Genomic DNA, 14,696 nt, shown 5'->3' on the forward strand with positions numbered 1-14,696 from the left:
GAGAAATTGTGTTTACATGAACAACCCTGCACATTGCCATGCAAACCAGAAAGGAAACCTACATTGTTTACATTGCTATGGATATTACACATGTCTATGGATGGGCATGGATGGCGCCTCTCTCCTCCGTCTAGAGGATATGAGCGGGGGACCTCTCTCTATGGCGTGCATATGGATAATAGGACATATGAAAGTAGAACTTCACCACAAGGGGCTATTCACAGGTCACGTCAAGCCGTATTTTATTGCTGCAATTTTCACTAAATCACGTCAAAATGCTGCAATTTTAAGAAAATCGCTGCAAAAACTTTATAGGACCATAAAGTGTGAATAGAATCTTAAAGGATATGTGACTAGAATATAAAACAGAAGTCATCATACATTGCAGAGATTAATAATTTATTGAATATGCGGTTAAAAAGCAAACAAAAAGCATTACAAAAACTTGGTCAATTCGGATCCTTTCCATAGAAAATTCCAGCCAATTACAACCAGACTTGTTCCTTTGGCCTATTTGTTAATACGCGGGTAAAGTCAGCTTTCACCCTTGCCAAGATTTCAGGTGTTGCCTCCCTCCTCCAAGTACTTTCTTTGTTCTTGTCAAATTAGTAGGTTCATTGTCATCTTCAGGTTCCCCCGGTGACAGAGGACAACTGCTACTTGGGTAGACACAGCAAGCAGAGGCTTTGACAGGGACCTTCAAGAAGGTGGTGTAGGATTTCCTTATAGTCAGCAATCAGGTGAAACTTGGGGGAGGGGAGTAGCACGCCGGACATCAAGGAAAAAATTCAAGTCTTCTCCATATCTGCTGTGCCTTTCCTTCTCCAAACCCAGACTCCGTCACAGCACCGCCGCCCCGTCTACGCAAGAAATCGCACCATCTTTGCCGTCAAGATTAGAACGAGAGCCCAGGGTTTTCATAGTTTATTCTGAAGTCAGGCTGAATGTTCAGCATAGAACACACCTGTGTTTATAAAGAAGGAAAAACTTGTTACAAAAGAGAAGACCTAATAATTGTTCCTTGTGTCTACATGCGAGTGTCTGAATAATCCTAAAATGTAAAAAAAAATGAATACATTTAAAACTCCTTTCTGCCGGTCCTTGTCCGGTCAGTTTATACAGGGCATGATGATGTCATAGACAAGTCATGTGACCGTGGGTACAAATTAGCAGCCGCTGTAGTGACATTAGAATAGATGACATGATTGCCACTGTGGTCACGTGACGTGTCATTACTAGGGTTGCCACGTTTTACACCAAAGAAATACCAGCCAAATAAAAACGGGGTGTGATCTTGGGGGTGTGGCTTAACACAAAGATATTTTGGGGTCTGGGGTAGTGAAGGGTCAAGATCTGCCATTCAAACTCCACAGCAGCTGACGCCGTTTTATCTACAATCTCTGGCAGGTCCGGGAGGACCCCAAACATCCCCGAGGTCATCCCTAACTCTGCTATTATGTACAGTTGTGAAAACAAGAAATTCCACTATGTTGTCCTGAGCACTTTGCCACTATATATCCTACTAGGACATATGGATATAATAGAGGGAGGTCTCCTACTTGAGACCCCTTCATTAGCCATCGGCGCTGCGTAATATAACTATTAGGGTTTGTGCACACGACAACGCCAAATACGTCTGAAATTACAGAGCTGTTTTTAGGAGAAAACCGCTCCTGAATTTCAGACGTAATTGCTCGTACTCGCGTTTTTCGCGGCGTCTTTTTCGGACGTAATTGGAGCCAATGAAAAACGGCTCCCATTACATTCCAAGAAGTGTCCTGCACTTCTTTGACGCGGCCGTAATTTTACGCGCTGTCTTTTGACAGCGAAGCGTAAAATGACAGCTCGTCTGCACAGAACATCATAATGGGCAGATGTTTGCCGACGTATTGGAGCCGTCTCTTCAGGCGTAATTCGAGGCGTAAAACGCCTCCATTACGTCTGAAAAGGGGTCGTGTGCACATACCCTAATACTCCCCTAAAGCCGGCCAGAAAAGTGTGGCCGCCCACAGCGCAGGGAAACCCGTGGTGATCAGCGGATAACCGGCAGGGCTGCATTTAGAATGGAGGTTGTCCCGATGAGGCGAATGGCTCTTCTAAAGCTGACCGTAGACGAAAATATATAAGGGCCTGTTCACATCAGCGTTTGGGTTCCGTTCAACCTTTCCGTCAGAGGAACCGATGAACGGAAAGCCGTTCAGAATCTATAGATTCCGCTTGCGTAACCACTGATTTTTAATGGTAATGCCTCCGTTTCAGTTGGTTTCCGTTCCGTAAAGTTTCCGTTTTTTTTTTCACGGAAACAATAGTGCTGTTGACTGCGCTATTGTTTCTGTGAAAAGAGACGGAAATAAACTGAAATGGAAGCGTTAGCATTGAAATCAATGGCAATGCAAGCAGAAGCAATAGTTTCCGTTCGGCCTTCCGTTATTCGGTTCCTCTGACGGAAAGGTTAAACGGAACCGATGAATGGAACCCGAACGCTGATGTAAACAGGCCCTTACAGATGGTCTGATGTTCAGGGTTCTATTGCAATTGGACCGCTCATCGAAAAAGCGGCATACACAAAGAAATATTTCCCATGGAAAAATCGCTAGTATCGTGGGAAATAGCGCGTCTTTGCATCGCCCTGCGTGTATTTTTCTCGGGGGATGGTAAATGCAACGACTGCAGCGTTTACCAGAAAAAAATTGAAGTATGAATGATAAAAGTTCAAACAGATGCAGCAGAATTTCATCTGCCGGACGTGGTCATTTTTATTACCATAGACAAGATATTATTGTTAATGATCATAAAATCATTGGGATTGTTAATAATATTCCAACTTTCATCATCATCATCATCATCATCTATGGGTCCAACAGTCTGTGCAGATTCATTTTATAATATATCTATATAATGGTCAGAGCTCTGTTTTGTTCTGATACTCCCAACCCCCTACAGACATAAAGCTAAATGAATAAATTCTGTCTGCCTGCAGTCACCACTAGGGGGAGCTTACTGCATACTGTGTTATTATTGAGTTCAATGTACAACGTGGTGGCGGAGGCCAGATTTTTATCATTTCGCTCTATGTCTATGCAGGGGATTTGGAGCTCTGTAATCAGAAAAACTGAGCCCTTACCGCTATAAAGATATATTAAGAAATCAAATCAGCACAGAGTTTATGATCTGCTTAGATATAAAAACTGGTGTTGGAGGGTTGACAATCGCTTCACGGTAAGTGACGTGAATGCTCAATTCTGCAGCACTGACCTGCTTCACTTTTCCCCGGATTCTAGAGAGTTCATCCTGGAGTTTGTCATTTGTTGGATCATCTATGGGAAAATTCTGAATCATTTTTATCAGGGAGTCAAGGGTCTTTATTTTTTTGCTAAAAGAAATGGAAAATAAGAATAAAACTCAGAATGGACATACACAACATACCTGCCATGTTACCAATTCTTTGTTCCAAATTATCTTTCTCCAGTAAAAATCGTAGAGTCAGTGGGAACAGCGGGCACTATAGGCCGTAAAATTCCATTAACGGAAATGCATTTTTTACTCTACATAGGTCCATAAAATCATTAAAGGGGTAAGAGCCTTGTTTTTATTATTACAGAGCTCCAAATCCCCTGCTTCCCTCCACACTGACATAGTTACATGATAAAATTCTGTTTGCCTGCAGCCACCACTAGGGGGAGCTCACTGCAAACGGATTTATACAGCTCCCATTGACATCTATAATAAATCAATGTGTAATGAGCTCCCCCTGGTGGCAGCAGAGAGAATTTATCATTAAAGGGAACCTGTCATCCACTCTTTCCTGCCCACACTATGGGCGGCATAATTCGGTGCTGATTTCAGCAGTCTGGATTTTATTTGCTAAAGTTTAGCCAGTTTTTGAAAACTTACATGCAGAGCGAAGCCATTGCTGGAAGAGATGAATCCGGCGTATTTATAAGCTGCTGCTCCCTCTGCCCACTCGCTGCTGATTGACAAGATTTTTTTGGAATGCACAGTAGTAAAAGGGAGAAATCTGTCAATCAGCAGCGAGTGGGCGTAAGGGGCAGCAGCTCAGGAATATGCCGGGCTCATCTCTGGCGGCGCCAGCTACGATTTGCTAAACTTTAGCAAATAAGTGACAGACCGCTGACATCCACATGTCTGTCACTGAATTATGCTGCCCTTAGTGAGGGCAGCACGGTCTGGATGACAGGTTCCCTTTAACTCTGCTTCTCATGAATGGCTCAGAAGGGGTTTCCAGGTGCCGGATTAAAGGAACTTTGATGTATAAAGGAAGTTTCCAGAAGTTTAAAAAATTAGACTGTCAGTAGGAAACGTGATAAAATCACTGGCCAGCAGCGTTTAAGCGAATATACGGCACATCATCGCTGAAGCATAGTAAACAAAGTCCGGTGGGCACCGCCAGAGTGTCAGCGCTGGAGTTGTGGTAGATTTAACAGCGAGAATTGGTTATTTGTTTCCATTATTGTATCACATTTCCTACTCTCGGTGTAATTTTTTGAACTCCCGGAAAACCATTCTTAGATGATCTCTCCACCAATACATTTAAAAATGCATTAGTCTTTTTTTTTTTTTTTCTAGAAACAGCGTCACCTTGGTCTATAGGTGGTGTCTGGTATTGCAGCACAGTATTGCCACATTCACACCAAGCTCTTGATGCTGTTGTCTTGCAGGAGGCCATGACCGGACCCACTTTGCATTTTATAGCAAGACACAAAAAAGGAGCAAACCTCTGTTTTTCATCTGCGGTGGGCGGTAGGAGGAGACGCCATGTTGAGGCAAATCCCAGATAGCAACCCAGCTGTAAGGAAAAAGAAAAAAACCGCAAGTGAGACGAAACTCATCATCATAATGTATGTTCACACGCTCAGCAAAAAACGTCTGAAAATACGGAGCTGGATTCAAGGGAAAACAGCTCCTGATTTTCAGACGTTTTTTGAAGCAACTCGCGTTTTTTGCGGCCGTTTTTCTATAGAGTCAATGAAAAATGGCTCAAAAAACGGCTCAAGAAGTGACCTGCACTTCTTTTTCGCGGGCGTTTTTTTACGCGGCCGTTTTTCAAGACGGCCGAGTAAAAAGGCGCCCCGTTGGAACAGAACGCCGTTTTTCCCATTGAAATCTATGGGCAGATATTTGGAGGCGTTCTGCTTCCGAAAAACGGAATACCCTGAGGATATGTTCACACGGCCTATTTTCGGGCCGTAATCACCCGAAAAATTGGAAGCAGAACGCCTCCAAACATCTGGCCATTGATTTCAATGGAAAAAACGGCGTTCTGTTCCGACAGGTCATTTTAAAAAACGGCTGCGTAAAAAAAACGGCCGCAAAAAAGAAGTGAGGGTCACTTCTTGGGACGTTTTTGGAGACGTTTTTCATTGACTATAGAAAACAGCTCCAAAAACGGCCGTAAAAAACGCAGCGAAAAACGCGAGTGGCTTAAAAAACGTCTGAAAATCAGGAACAGCTCTGTATTTTCAGACGTTTTTGAGTTTGCGTGTGAACAGAGCCTAACAGAGGACTTCTGGGTATAAAGACACAACTTCCCACTACAGACTTCTGGTTGGTTGGATTCATTACTATGCAACTTTATAAATGATCAGAATATTAACCATCACGCAACCTCAATGTTTCCCTATGGGGATACATTTGCGTGAATTTTAACATGGTTTAATTTTTTTCAATCATTACAAGGCATCTGCGACTTTTTTCCTTATACGGAAAAGTTGAGGTTGTGCGATTGTCATGGCAACCTTTGATTTTTTTCCAGCCATCCAAAAGTCTCTTGTTATCCTATGGGCCGATGCACACGGCCGTGGTTTCTACGGTCTGTTTAATGTCTGGACCGCAAAAAAATAGTCATTATACGGTCGGAATTTGCGGTCCGGGCTCATTGAAATCAATGTGTGCACGGCCCGTAAATTGCGGACGGCTCGTGGATGACACTCCGTCAGTGCTGTAACCACGGACCACGGTCGTGTGCATGAGGCCTTTGAATTGCAAAAAGTGAAATGTGGCGAAAATCTGCGGTAAATCTACAAGATAATCGGCAAGCCACGGATGTGGAAATCTACAGCATGTCCTGCGCATATTTTTCTTTAACACCCCATTCACACATATTGTGCTGTACTTTATATTAATTATATAAATTTCCCTTATTAACATTAACACTAAAGTAAGAGAGAGGGTCCCATTGACGTGAAATGAACAGAATTTGGCCGGATTCACACGAGCGTGTGCGTTTTGAGCTCGCATAAAACGCTGAGTTTTGCGGGCGCAAAAGGTACATAACAGCTCCGTGTGTCATCACCATATGATGCGTGGCTGCGTGATTTTCTCGCAGCCGCCATCATTATGACACTCTGTTTTTATGTTTGTAGCACACGGTGCTTTTCTGTTTTCATTCATACTTTGTACTGCTGTTGCGCGAATCACGTGCATCCCACAGAAGTGCTTCCGTGTGCTGCGCGTGATTTTCACGCGCCCATTGACTTCAATGGGTGCGTGATGCGTGAAAAACGCACAAATATAGTAGTGAGTTTTACGCAGCGGACACACACTGCGTGAAAATCACGGACCGCCTGAATGGTCCCATTGACTAACATAGGTCCGTGCGAGGCACGTGAAAATCACGCGCGTTGCACGGACGTATTACACGTTCGTCTGAATAAGCCCTTTTACTGTGTATATATATATATATATATATATATATATATATATATATATATCAAGCAAAATTATTTTAATCCAGCATTTGATAATTCAAGAAATCTGATAATCCGGTGTTAGTGTCCAGCACAGAACTGCAATAGAATATAATCTTTACTAAAAGGACCAATTAGGACCTTCCTCATAGAAAGCAATGTCAGGCCGGGTTCCCACGTAGAGTAAACGCTGCGGAATTTCCGCAACGGAATTCTGTGCCGAAATTCCGCAGCATTTACAGTAGCAGCAAAGTGAATGAGATTTAAAAAAATCTCATGCCCACGATGCGGAAAAAAGACGCACAAAAGTCATGCGGAAAGTGTTCTGCGGAAATGTTTTTCAATTCCGCAGCATCTCAATCTATGCTGCGGGTTCTGTGCGGAGACGCTGCGGGTTCTGTGCGGAGACGCTGCGGGTTCTGTGCGGAGACGCTGCGGGTTCTGTGCGGAGACGCTGCGGGTTCTGTGCGGAGACGCTGCGGGTTCTGTGCGGAGACGCTGCGGGTTCTGTGCGGAGACGCTGCGGGTTCTGTGCGGAGACGCTGCGGGTTCTGTGCGGAGACGCTGCGGGTTCTGTGCGGAGACGCTGCGGGTTCTGTGCGGAGACGCTGCGGGTTCTGTGCGGAGACGCTGCGGGTTTCGCCCATAGACTTCAATGGGAGAAATTTTGCAACAGATTTATGTTGTTGCTGTTTTTACAGCGGAAACGCAGTAAAAGCCACTGGAAATCCGCAGGTGCACGTATACTTTGCTATAACCAATGTTTAACACTAAATACGCAGGTAAAACCGCTGCGAAAAAAACGCAGCGTTTCTGCAACAATAGGAGCAGAAAAAACGCAGTATTTGGTGCGCATTTCTGTGACAGATTTACCAGCGTTTTTCTAGAGATACTGCTGCAGAAAAGCTGCAGCGTATCCTGTGTGTGGGAACATACCCTTAGGGCTTGTCCACACATAACGAAATTTCTGCAGCAATTCCGTTGAAAGTAGAAGACATTCCGCTGCGGAAAAAACGCACCAAATGCTGCGTTTTTTACTGCAGAAACTGGTGCGTATTTTGCAGCGTTTTTCTCAATGCCGGGAGATGGTGACATCTCAGAAAAACGCAGCAATTCAGTCTGCAATTTCCGCAGCAGGAATTGACCTGCTGCGGTACAAAAAATACACACCGCAGGTCAATTTCAAGCCGGAATATTTACGCAGCGTGTGGATGAGATTTGTTAAATCTCACCTACTTTGCTGCTGCTGTATTCTGCTGCGTATTTTCCATCCGCAATTCCAGACGCAAAATACGCAGCAATTCCGCAGCGTGTTGTGGACGAGCCCTTATAATACCATCTTTGTGTTTACATTGTGTTTTAGGCTTGCTTCCTGAAGGTTTTCTGGTGAGTTTAACCCCTTAATGACCGCCGATACGTGTTTTTACGGCGGTCATTAGTGGGCTTTATTCTAGAGCGCCGCCAAACTACGGCGCTGCTGTAGAATAAAGTAAACAGAGCAGGGAGCCGTGAAATCTCCCTGCTCTCAGCTGCTAGAGGCAGCTGAGGGCTGGGGGCGTCCCTGCTCTGCCAGGTGAGATCGATATTAGTATCGATCTCACCTGTTTAACCCTTCAGATGCGGTGCACAATAGCGAGCACCGCATCTGAATGGTTTTGGAGAGAGGGAGGGAGCTCCCTCTCATCTCACTGACACCCGGCGATAAAATCGCCGAGTGTCTGTGTCTTCTATGGCAGCCGGGGGTCTAATAAAGACCCCCAGGTCTGCCTGCAGCGAATGCCTGCTAGATCATGCCGCAGGCATGACCTAGCAGATGCCTGTCCGTTTTAAACGGACAGGCAGTAATACACTGCAATACAAAAGTATTGCAGTGTATTATAATAGCGATCGGAGGATAGGGAAGTCCCCTAGTGGGACTAGTAAAAAAGTAAAAAAAGTTTAATAAAGTTAATTGAAAAAAAAAGTGAAAAAAAAAAAATGAAAAACCCAGCTTTTCCCCTTACAAAATGCTTTACTATTAAAAAAAACTAAAATAAAGCAAAAAAGTTACACATATTTGGTATCGCCGCGTCCGTAACGACCCCGACTATAAAGCTGTTACATTATTTAACCCGCACTGTGAACGCCGTAAAAAATAAAATAAAAAACAATGGAAAAATTGCTGTTTTCTGTTAATCCTGACTTAAAAAAAATGTGATAGAAAGTGATCAAAAAGTCGCATCTACTCTCAAATGGTACCAATAAAAACTGCAAGTCGTCCCGCAAAAAACAAGACCTTATACAGCTATGCCGACGCAAAAATAAAAAAGTTACAGCTCTTCGAATGTGACAATGGAAAAATCTAAAAAATGGCTTGGACATTAGGGCCCAGAATGCAAGCAGGGGGAAGGGGTTAAGGCTGGATTCACACGAGCATGTTATGTCCGTGAAGGACGGAACGTATTTCGGCTGCAAGTCCCGGACCGAACACACTGCAGGGAGCCGGGCTCCTAGCATCATAGTTATGTACGACGCTAGGAGTCCCTGCCTCTCCGTGGAACTACCGTCCCGTACTGAAAACATAATTACAGTACAGGACAGTTGTCCCGCAGAGAGGCAGGGACTCCTAGCGCCGTACATAACTATGATGCTAGGAGCCCGGCTCCCTGCAGTGTGTTCGGTCCGGGACTTGCAGCCGAAATACGTTCCGTCCTTTACGGACCGAACATGCTCGTGTGAACCCAACCTAATAAAGGAACCGTCCCGTGGACATCCAATAATCAAGAACATTAGATAATCTGGCGTCTGTCAGGTCCCAAGGATGGAGGACATAAAAGAGATGCACACATGGCGACAACAATCTATACTTTGAACACTCTGAGGTAAAGATATAGTAAGAGATAATCTTGCGGGGTTACTCATGGTAAAGCACGGATGTCACGGAAAAGCTGTAATTATGAGGGATCAGGGTGTTCTAAGATATGGAAGTCTGGTGTCCGCGCACTGAACTGGCGAGTCACGAGACAAAAGGCTATTGAGGAAATGATTAAACAGATTTCATCCACTACATAACCGTTCCTGAAAGATTCTTTGGTGTCGTCACCTGAGGTATGACTGATGCCACATATAAAGGATTGTGGGTGCTGTAATAGGGTCCAAAGATATACTGAGATAATGGGAGTAGTAGTGCTATATGACAACAGGGGTCAAGCCGCACCCAATCAGACATTTGACTCTTAATGCCTCATGCACACGACCGTTGTGCCACTCGGGCCGTTTTTGACGGCATCCGAGTGGCACCCGATAGTCTTCACGGACCCACTCACTTTAGCGGGTGAATCGGGTCTTTGAAAAATGGTCCGAGTCTCCGATCTGAGGAAATATAGAACATGTCCTATCTTTCCTCGGGTCACTGACGGGACTCGGATGGCACACACGGTCGCGTGCATGAGGCGTTAGGCCCCTTTACACGGGCCTATGATCAGGCAAACGGGCGTTCACATGAGCCCAGCCGATGAATGAGCAAAAGCTGCTAGTTTATGTGACATGATGGAAATGTATGGGGAAAAACGATCGTATTAACGATCGCTCGTACCCCTACATAACCAATCACAGCTACTAGTGAACGGAACAAACGAGCACCAATCGATGTCCTGTGTCGTCGATCGGCGCTCATTTTCAAGGCCCATAGGAGGAAGGACACTTCGGTTGGAGTCACATACAGCGTTTGATACGTTTTTCGGGGCAATCTCGTTTTCCTGAGGTAGAAATCGCTGTGGTTAGATGTTACTTTCTAGCTTTTAGAATTTACTAGCGTTTTGGTTTGTGCCGTTTTTGTGGCATTTATGTGGTTAGTGGTGCTTTTTTCAAAACTGCTCTGGGTATGGCGTTTTTTTTTTTGCCATTTCCCCACATAGGACTTTAAAAAAAATGGGGGGGGGGGGGGGGGAAACTGAAAAATAACGCATATTCAAAATAAAAAAAACTTGTGGAAACACGCCATGAAAAACACACGTGTTTAAAAACTCTGAAAAAAGAATAGTGCGTGTAAAGGAGACCTAATAATTCAACTGCTTTTGAGAAATTATTTTCAGGAAACTATGGGCCTCATTTATCAAAACTGTCCTTGTTGCCCATAGCAACCAATCAGAGCTTCACTTTCATTTCTTAAACTGCTCTGGAAAAATGAAAGCTTATCTCTGATTGGTTGCAATGGGAAACAAAGACAGTTTTACTGTTGTGGAGTTCACACAGAGTTTTTTTTACATGGAAACCGCATCGGAAAATGCGCCAAAAAAGTCCGAAAGCGCCTCCCATTGATTTCAATGGGAGGCGGAGCCGCTTTTCTCCCGCGGGAATAAGACGTGACATGCCCTATCTTCGTGAGGAAGGATGTTCCGCAACGTTTTTTGCCCGCGGGCGCTCAATGGCCGCGGGCGAAAAATGTGGCAAACGGCGAGCAGGCAGGTCACCGCGCAGCAAAACTCCTCAAAAACCCGCCGAAAATGCCTCCCATTGATTTCAATGGGAGTTGGACGAGTTTTTTTACCGCGAATAAAAAAAACGCGTCGCGGTAAAAAGAAGCGTCATGACCCATCTTGAGGTGGTTTCCGCCTCCAAAACTCCATTTCAATCAGTCAGAAAGAGGAAAAAAAAAACGCCTCGACGAGTTTTTGTCAAACCACTGTGCAAAAACCGTCTGGAGCAGTTTGTGCAGGAGGAATTTTCCTCCTGCAAAAAACTCTGTGTGAACACAGCCTTAGACAGTTTTAAGAAATGAGGCCCAATGTGTGTGGCGCATATTGCCCACTCCCTGACATATGGCTCATATGGCCCCCACTTGAATAAAGTGACAGCCACGGTGCTCCCCATAGCAGTGACAGCTACAGTACCCCTCATACTAGTCACAGCCACAGTACCCCTTTAATGTGCCAGACACATAGCCCCCTTCTTGGGGGGGGGGGGTCACAACGCTATTGGTGGTTCAGAGATGGCAGCAGGGACAGAGCATTTGTCAGATACTTTCGCATACATGCACGATCAGACACTGTACACACACTGCAGGATGCAGGTAAAACAGCGGTACCTGCTGCCATCACATCTAGAAACCCAGGATAATCTCATAAGGAAACAATGAAATATTGGCGCAGTCGTCTTAATCCTTCGATTTTACCACAACGCTGTGTGTCGTGGAGCCCGGGCCTAAGAGAAATGCACAATCATTGGATCTTTTTACCTCAGATCCAGCTCTTGCTCCATATGTGGCTCCATATTGCCTGCCTTCTGTCTCACCGACGTGATTTCCTTCAGCAAAGCCCTCTTCATATCCTTCCCCATGGTACCTGCAGGTGGTCAGGTTGTAAAAACACGAATAAGGCCCTGTTCGCATCAGCGTTCGCGGTCCGTTGAGGGGTTCCGTCTGAGGGTTCCGTCGTGGAACCCCGCAACGGAAAGTCAAACGGAAACCACAGCTTCTGTTTGCATCACCATTGATAGCAATGTCGACTGCGCTATTGATTCCATCGAAAAAACGGAAACCTGCCGTAACGGTGACAAACGGAAACCATTAGCAATGTTTCCGTCACCATTGGTATCAATGGTGATGCAAACGGAAGCTAAGATTTCCGTTTGACTTTCCGTTGCGGGGTTCCCCGGATGAAACCTCCGACGGAACCCTCAACGGACAGCGAACGCTGATGTGAATAGGCCCTCTGGCTTCGTTCATATCGGAGTCAGAGCTTCCGTCAGAACGGAACCCTGACTGAGACAAACGGAAACCATTGGCACCGGATTCGTCACCATTAAAATCAATGGCGATGGAAACATACGGTTTCCGTTTGTTTCAGTCAGAATGGCCAATTAGAATGGACTCTCAACAACATTTCTCCGCATACAAGTGAATGTGAAGGTTGTGCAAGTCTTAGATCACACACATATGTCACTCGACCCATCCCAGATATACATTACTCCGCAGCTATGGTATGCAGCCGCGTGTGGCGGTTGTCTTCTAGGTTGCGGCACGCAGGAAGTGTAAATTGTGCAGAGGTTACATTGTATCTCCAGATTTATTGCCTATAACAATCTGTACATTTGATCATTTTTGCAATCTGGTGTCACGTTAACTAAATGTAATCCTTGTATGATGAAATGTTTCGGCAACTTTTTGTGTTTCTTTTCCTCAGCATTTTCAAGATCACTGATTGCTATCAGTGAATGGAAACTTCAGCAGCGTACCGTAAATTTCCTGAGCCCCAAAGAAAAATCTGTAACCTCCGCATTTGGGGATAATATTACTAGTGTTTTCTTATCTGGCAGAGACCTCTGCACCCCCTATAGCAACACGCCTGGGAATCTTTCCTCTTTACATCTAATGGCCGGATACAGCTACAGCCCCAATACTTCTCACAGCTGAGGGGTTCCTACAATTGTATCCAGCCTAGACAACTCTTCAGCAGCACAAATCTCTCTCCTGTCCTAATAGTTTGTTACAATGTATCAGTGCAGGTTACGGTAAAATGTATCAGCCTGCAGGATTGCCTAGTCTGGATGCAATTATAAGAAACCCTTATAGGCTACGTTGACATTTGCGCCGTGGCTTCCGTTTATAACAGAAGCTCTGCCGCTTCCACGATTAGCTGTGTGAAGTATTGGGTCTGTACAGGCCTTTTTTTTAGCGAATGAAAACAACCATATTTCCATTCACTGACAACAAGCAGGAATCTTGAAAATTATGTGGAATTGAAGATCAATATATAAGGTGATGGGTCTTCTATAGAACACAATGCATACAGTGCCATATGGGAACCTGGGGAAGACCCATCCCCTTAGTAAGCAGGAAAGTCTACATCACGTGCACTCAGTTACACCTCTGAGCAGCTAGAGGGCGCTTTACGTTCCGGGTTTACATTATTCCTCTGTACTCACCTCTCCTCGGACATCACTATCCCCTCGAACAGATCGTCTGCGGAATCCATGATGAACGTTTTAACAAAAGGAACGAATATTACTGGGACAAGTTGTGAAGGGACACTAATCCAGGAGTGGTACAGGAAGCAGAGACACACACACTTCCTGTATGAGTTTTAGGGCAGATGATGCTAGAGTGAAGTGGATATCACGTGACTGGGAAAAAAGGGGCGGGGTTTGTTCTCAGTACGGCACTAGGTAGAGACACTGCTGGACTTGTATAGGCGGCGAACTGCGGCGGGAAGAGGTCCAAGTGCTGGGAGCTGTATAGATAGGAGTGATGATCTGCAAGTCAGACTGTGGGGTGGGGTTGATACTCTGCACATGAGAACTGGTGCAGCCGGGGTAATGCTCTGCATGGAGGGGGAACTGACGCAGCCGGTGTAATGCTCTGCATGATGGGGGGAACCAGTGCAGCCGGAGTAATGCTCTGCATGATGGGGGAACTGGTGCAGCCGGGGTACTGCTCTGCATGGTGGGGGAACTGGTGCAGCCGGAGTAATGCTCTGCATGGTGGGGGAACTGGTGCAGCCGGAGTAATGCTCTGCATGATGGGGGAACTAGTGCAGCCGGGGTAATTCTCTGCATGATGTGGGAACTAGTGCAGCCGGAGTAATGCTCTGCATGATGGAACTGATGCAGCCGGAGTAATGCTCTGCATGGTGGGGGGAACTGATGCAGCCGGAGTAATGCTCTGCATGATGGAACTGATGCAGCCAGTGTAATGCTCTGCATGATGGGGGAACTAGTGCAGCTGGAGTAATGCTCTGCATGGTGGGGGAACTGGTGCAGCCGGAGTAATGCTCTGCATGATGGGCGAACTAGTGCAGCCGGGGTAATGCTCTGCATGATGTGGGAACTAGTGCAGCCGGAGTAATGCTCTGCATGATGGAACTGATGCAGCCGGAGTAATGCTCTGCATGATGGAACTAGTGCAGCTGGAGTAATGCTCTGCATGGTGGGGGGAACTGATGCAGCCGGAGTAATGCTCTGCATGATGGAACTGATGCAGCCAGTGTAATGCTCTGCATGATGGGGGAACTA

The 14,696-nt window shown here is 45.5% G+C and overlaps 1 protein-coding gene across 1 annotated transcript; it reads right to left on the bottom strand.

Annotated features, from left to right (window-relative positions):
- Window positions 1–378: 378 nt before the first annotated feature.
- On the bottom strand, window positions 379–13,773 carry LTO1 (LTO1 maturation factor of ABCE1). The gene is made up of 5 exons (XM_075837033.1): window positions 13,611–13,773; window positions 11,923–12,028; window positions 4,737–4,807; window positions 3,256–3,373; window positions 379–964 (listed from the first exon to the last, which is right to left on the bottom strand). Exons 1-5 carry the CDS (start codon window positions 13,658–13,660, stop codon window positions 896–898), a joined length of 414 nt encoding a protein of 137 aa, XP_075693148.1. The 5' UTR covers window positions 13,661–13,773; the 3' UTR covers window positions 379–895.
- Window positions 13,774–14,696: the final 923 nt, after the last annotated feature.

This window comes from Rhinoderma darwinii, chromosome 9 (assembly GCF_050947455.1).
Source record: "Rhinoderma darwinii isolate aRhiDar2 chromosome 9, aRhiDar2.hap1, whole genome shotgun sequence".
NCBI lineage: Eukaryota > Metazoa > Chordata > Amphibia > Anura > Rhinodermatidae > Rhinoderma > Rhinoderma darwinii.

What these genes read in the sequence shown, in the direction of transcription:
- LTO1 (XM_075837033.1), bottom strand. Translation starts at nt 13,660, where the DNA reads ATGGATTCCGCAGACGATCTGTTCGAGGGGATAGTGATGTCCGAGGAG. An exon ending in ACCGCAGATGAAAAACAGAG is followed by an intron (nt 3,374 to 4,736) that starts GTTTGCTCCTTT and finishes CATTTCTTTTAG; the next exon opens with CAAAAAAATAAAGACCCTTG. An exon ending in TCCGGGGAAAAGTGAAGCAG is followed by an intron (nt 965 to 3,255) that starts GTCAGTGCTGCA and finishes TTATAAACACAG; the next exon opens with GTGTGTTCTATGCTGAACAT.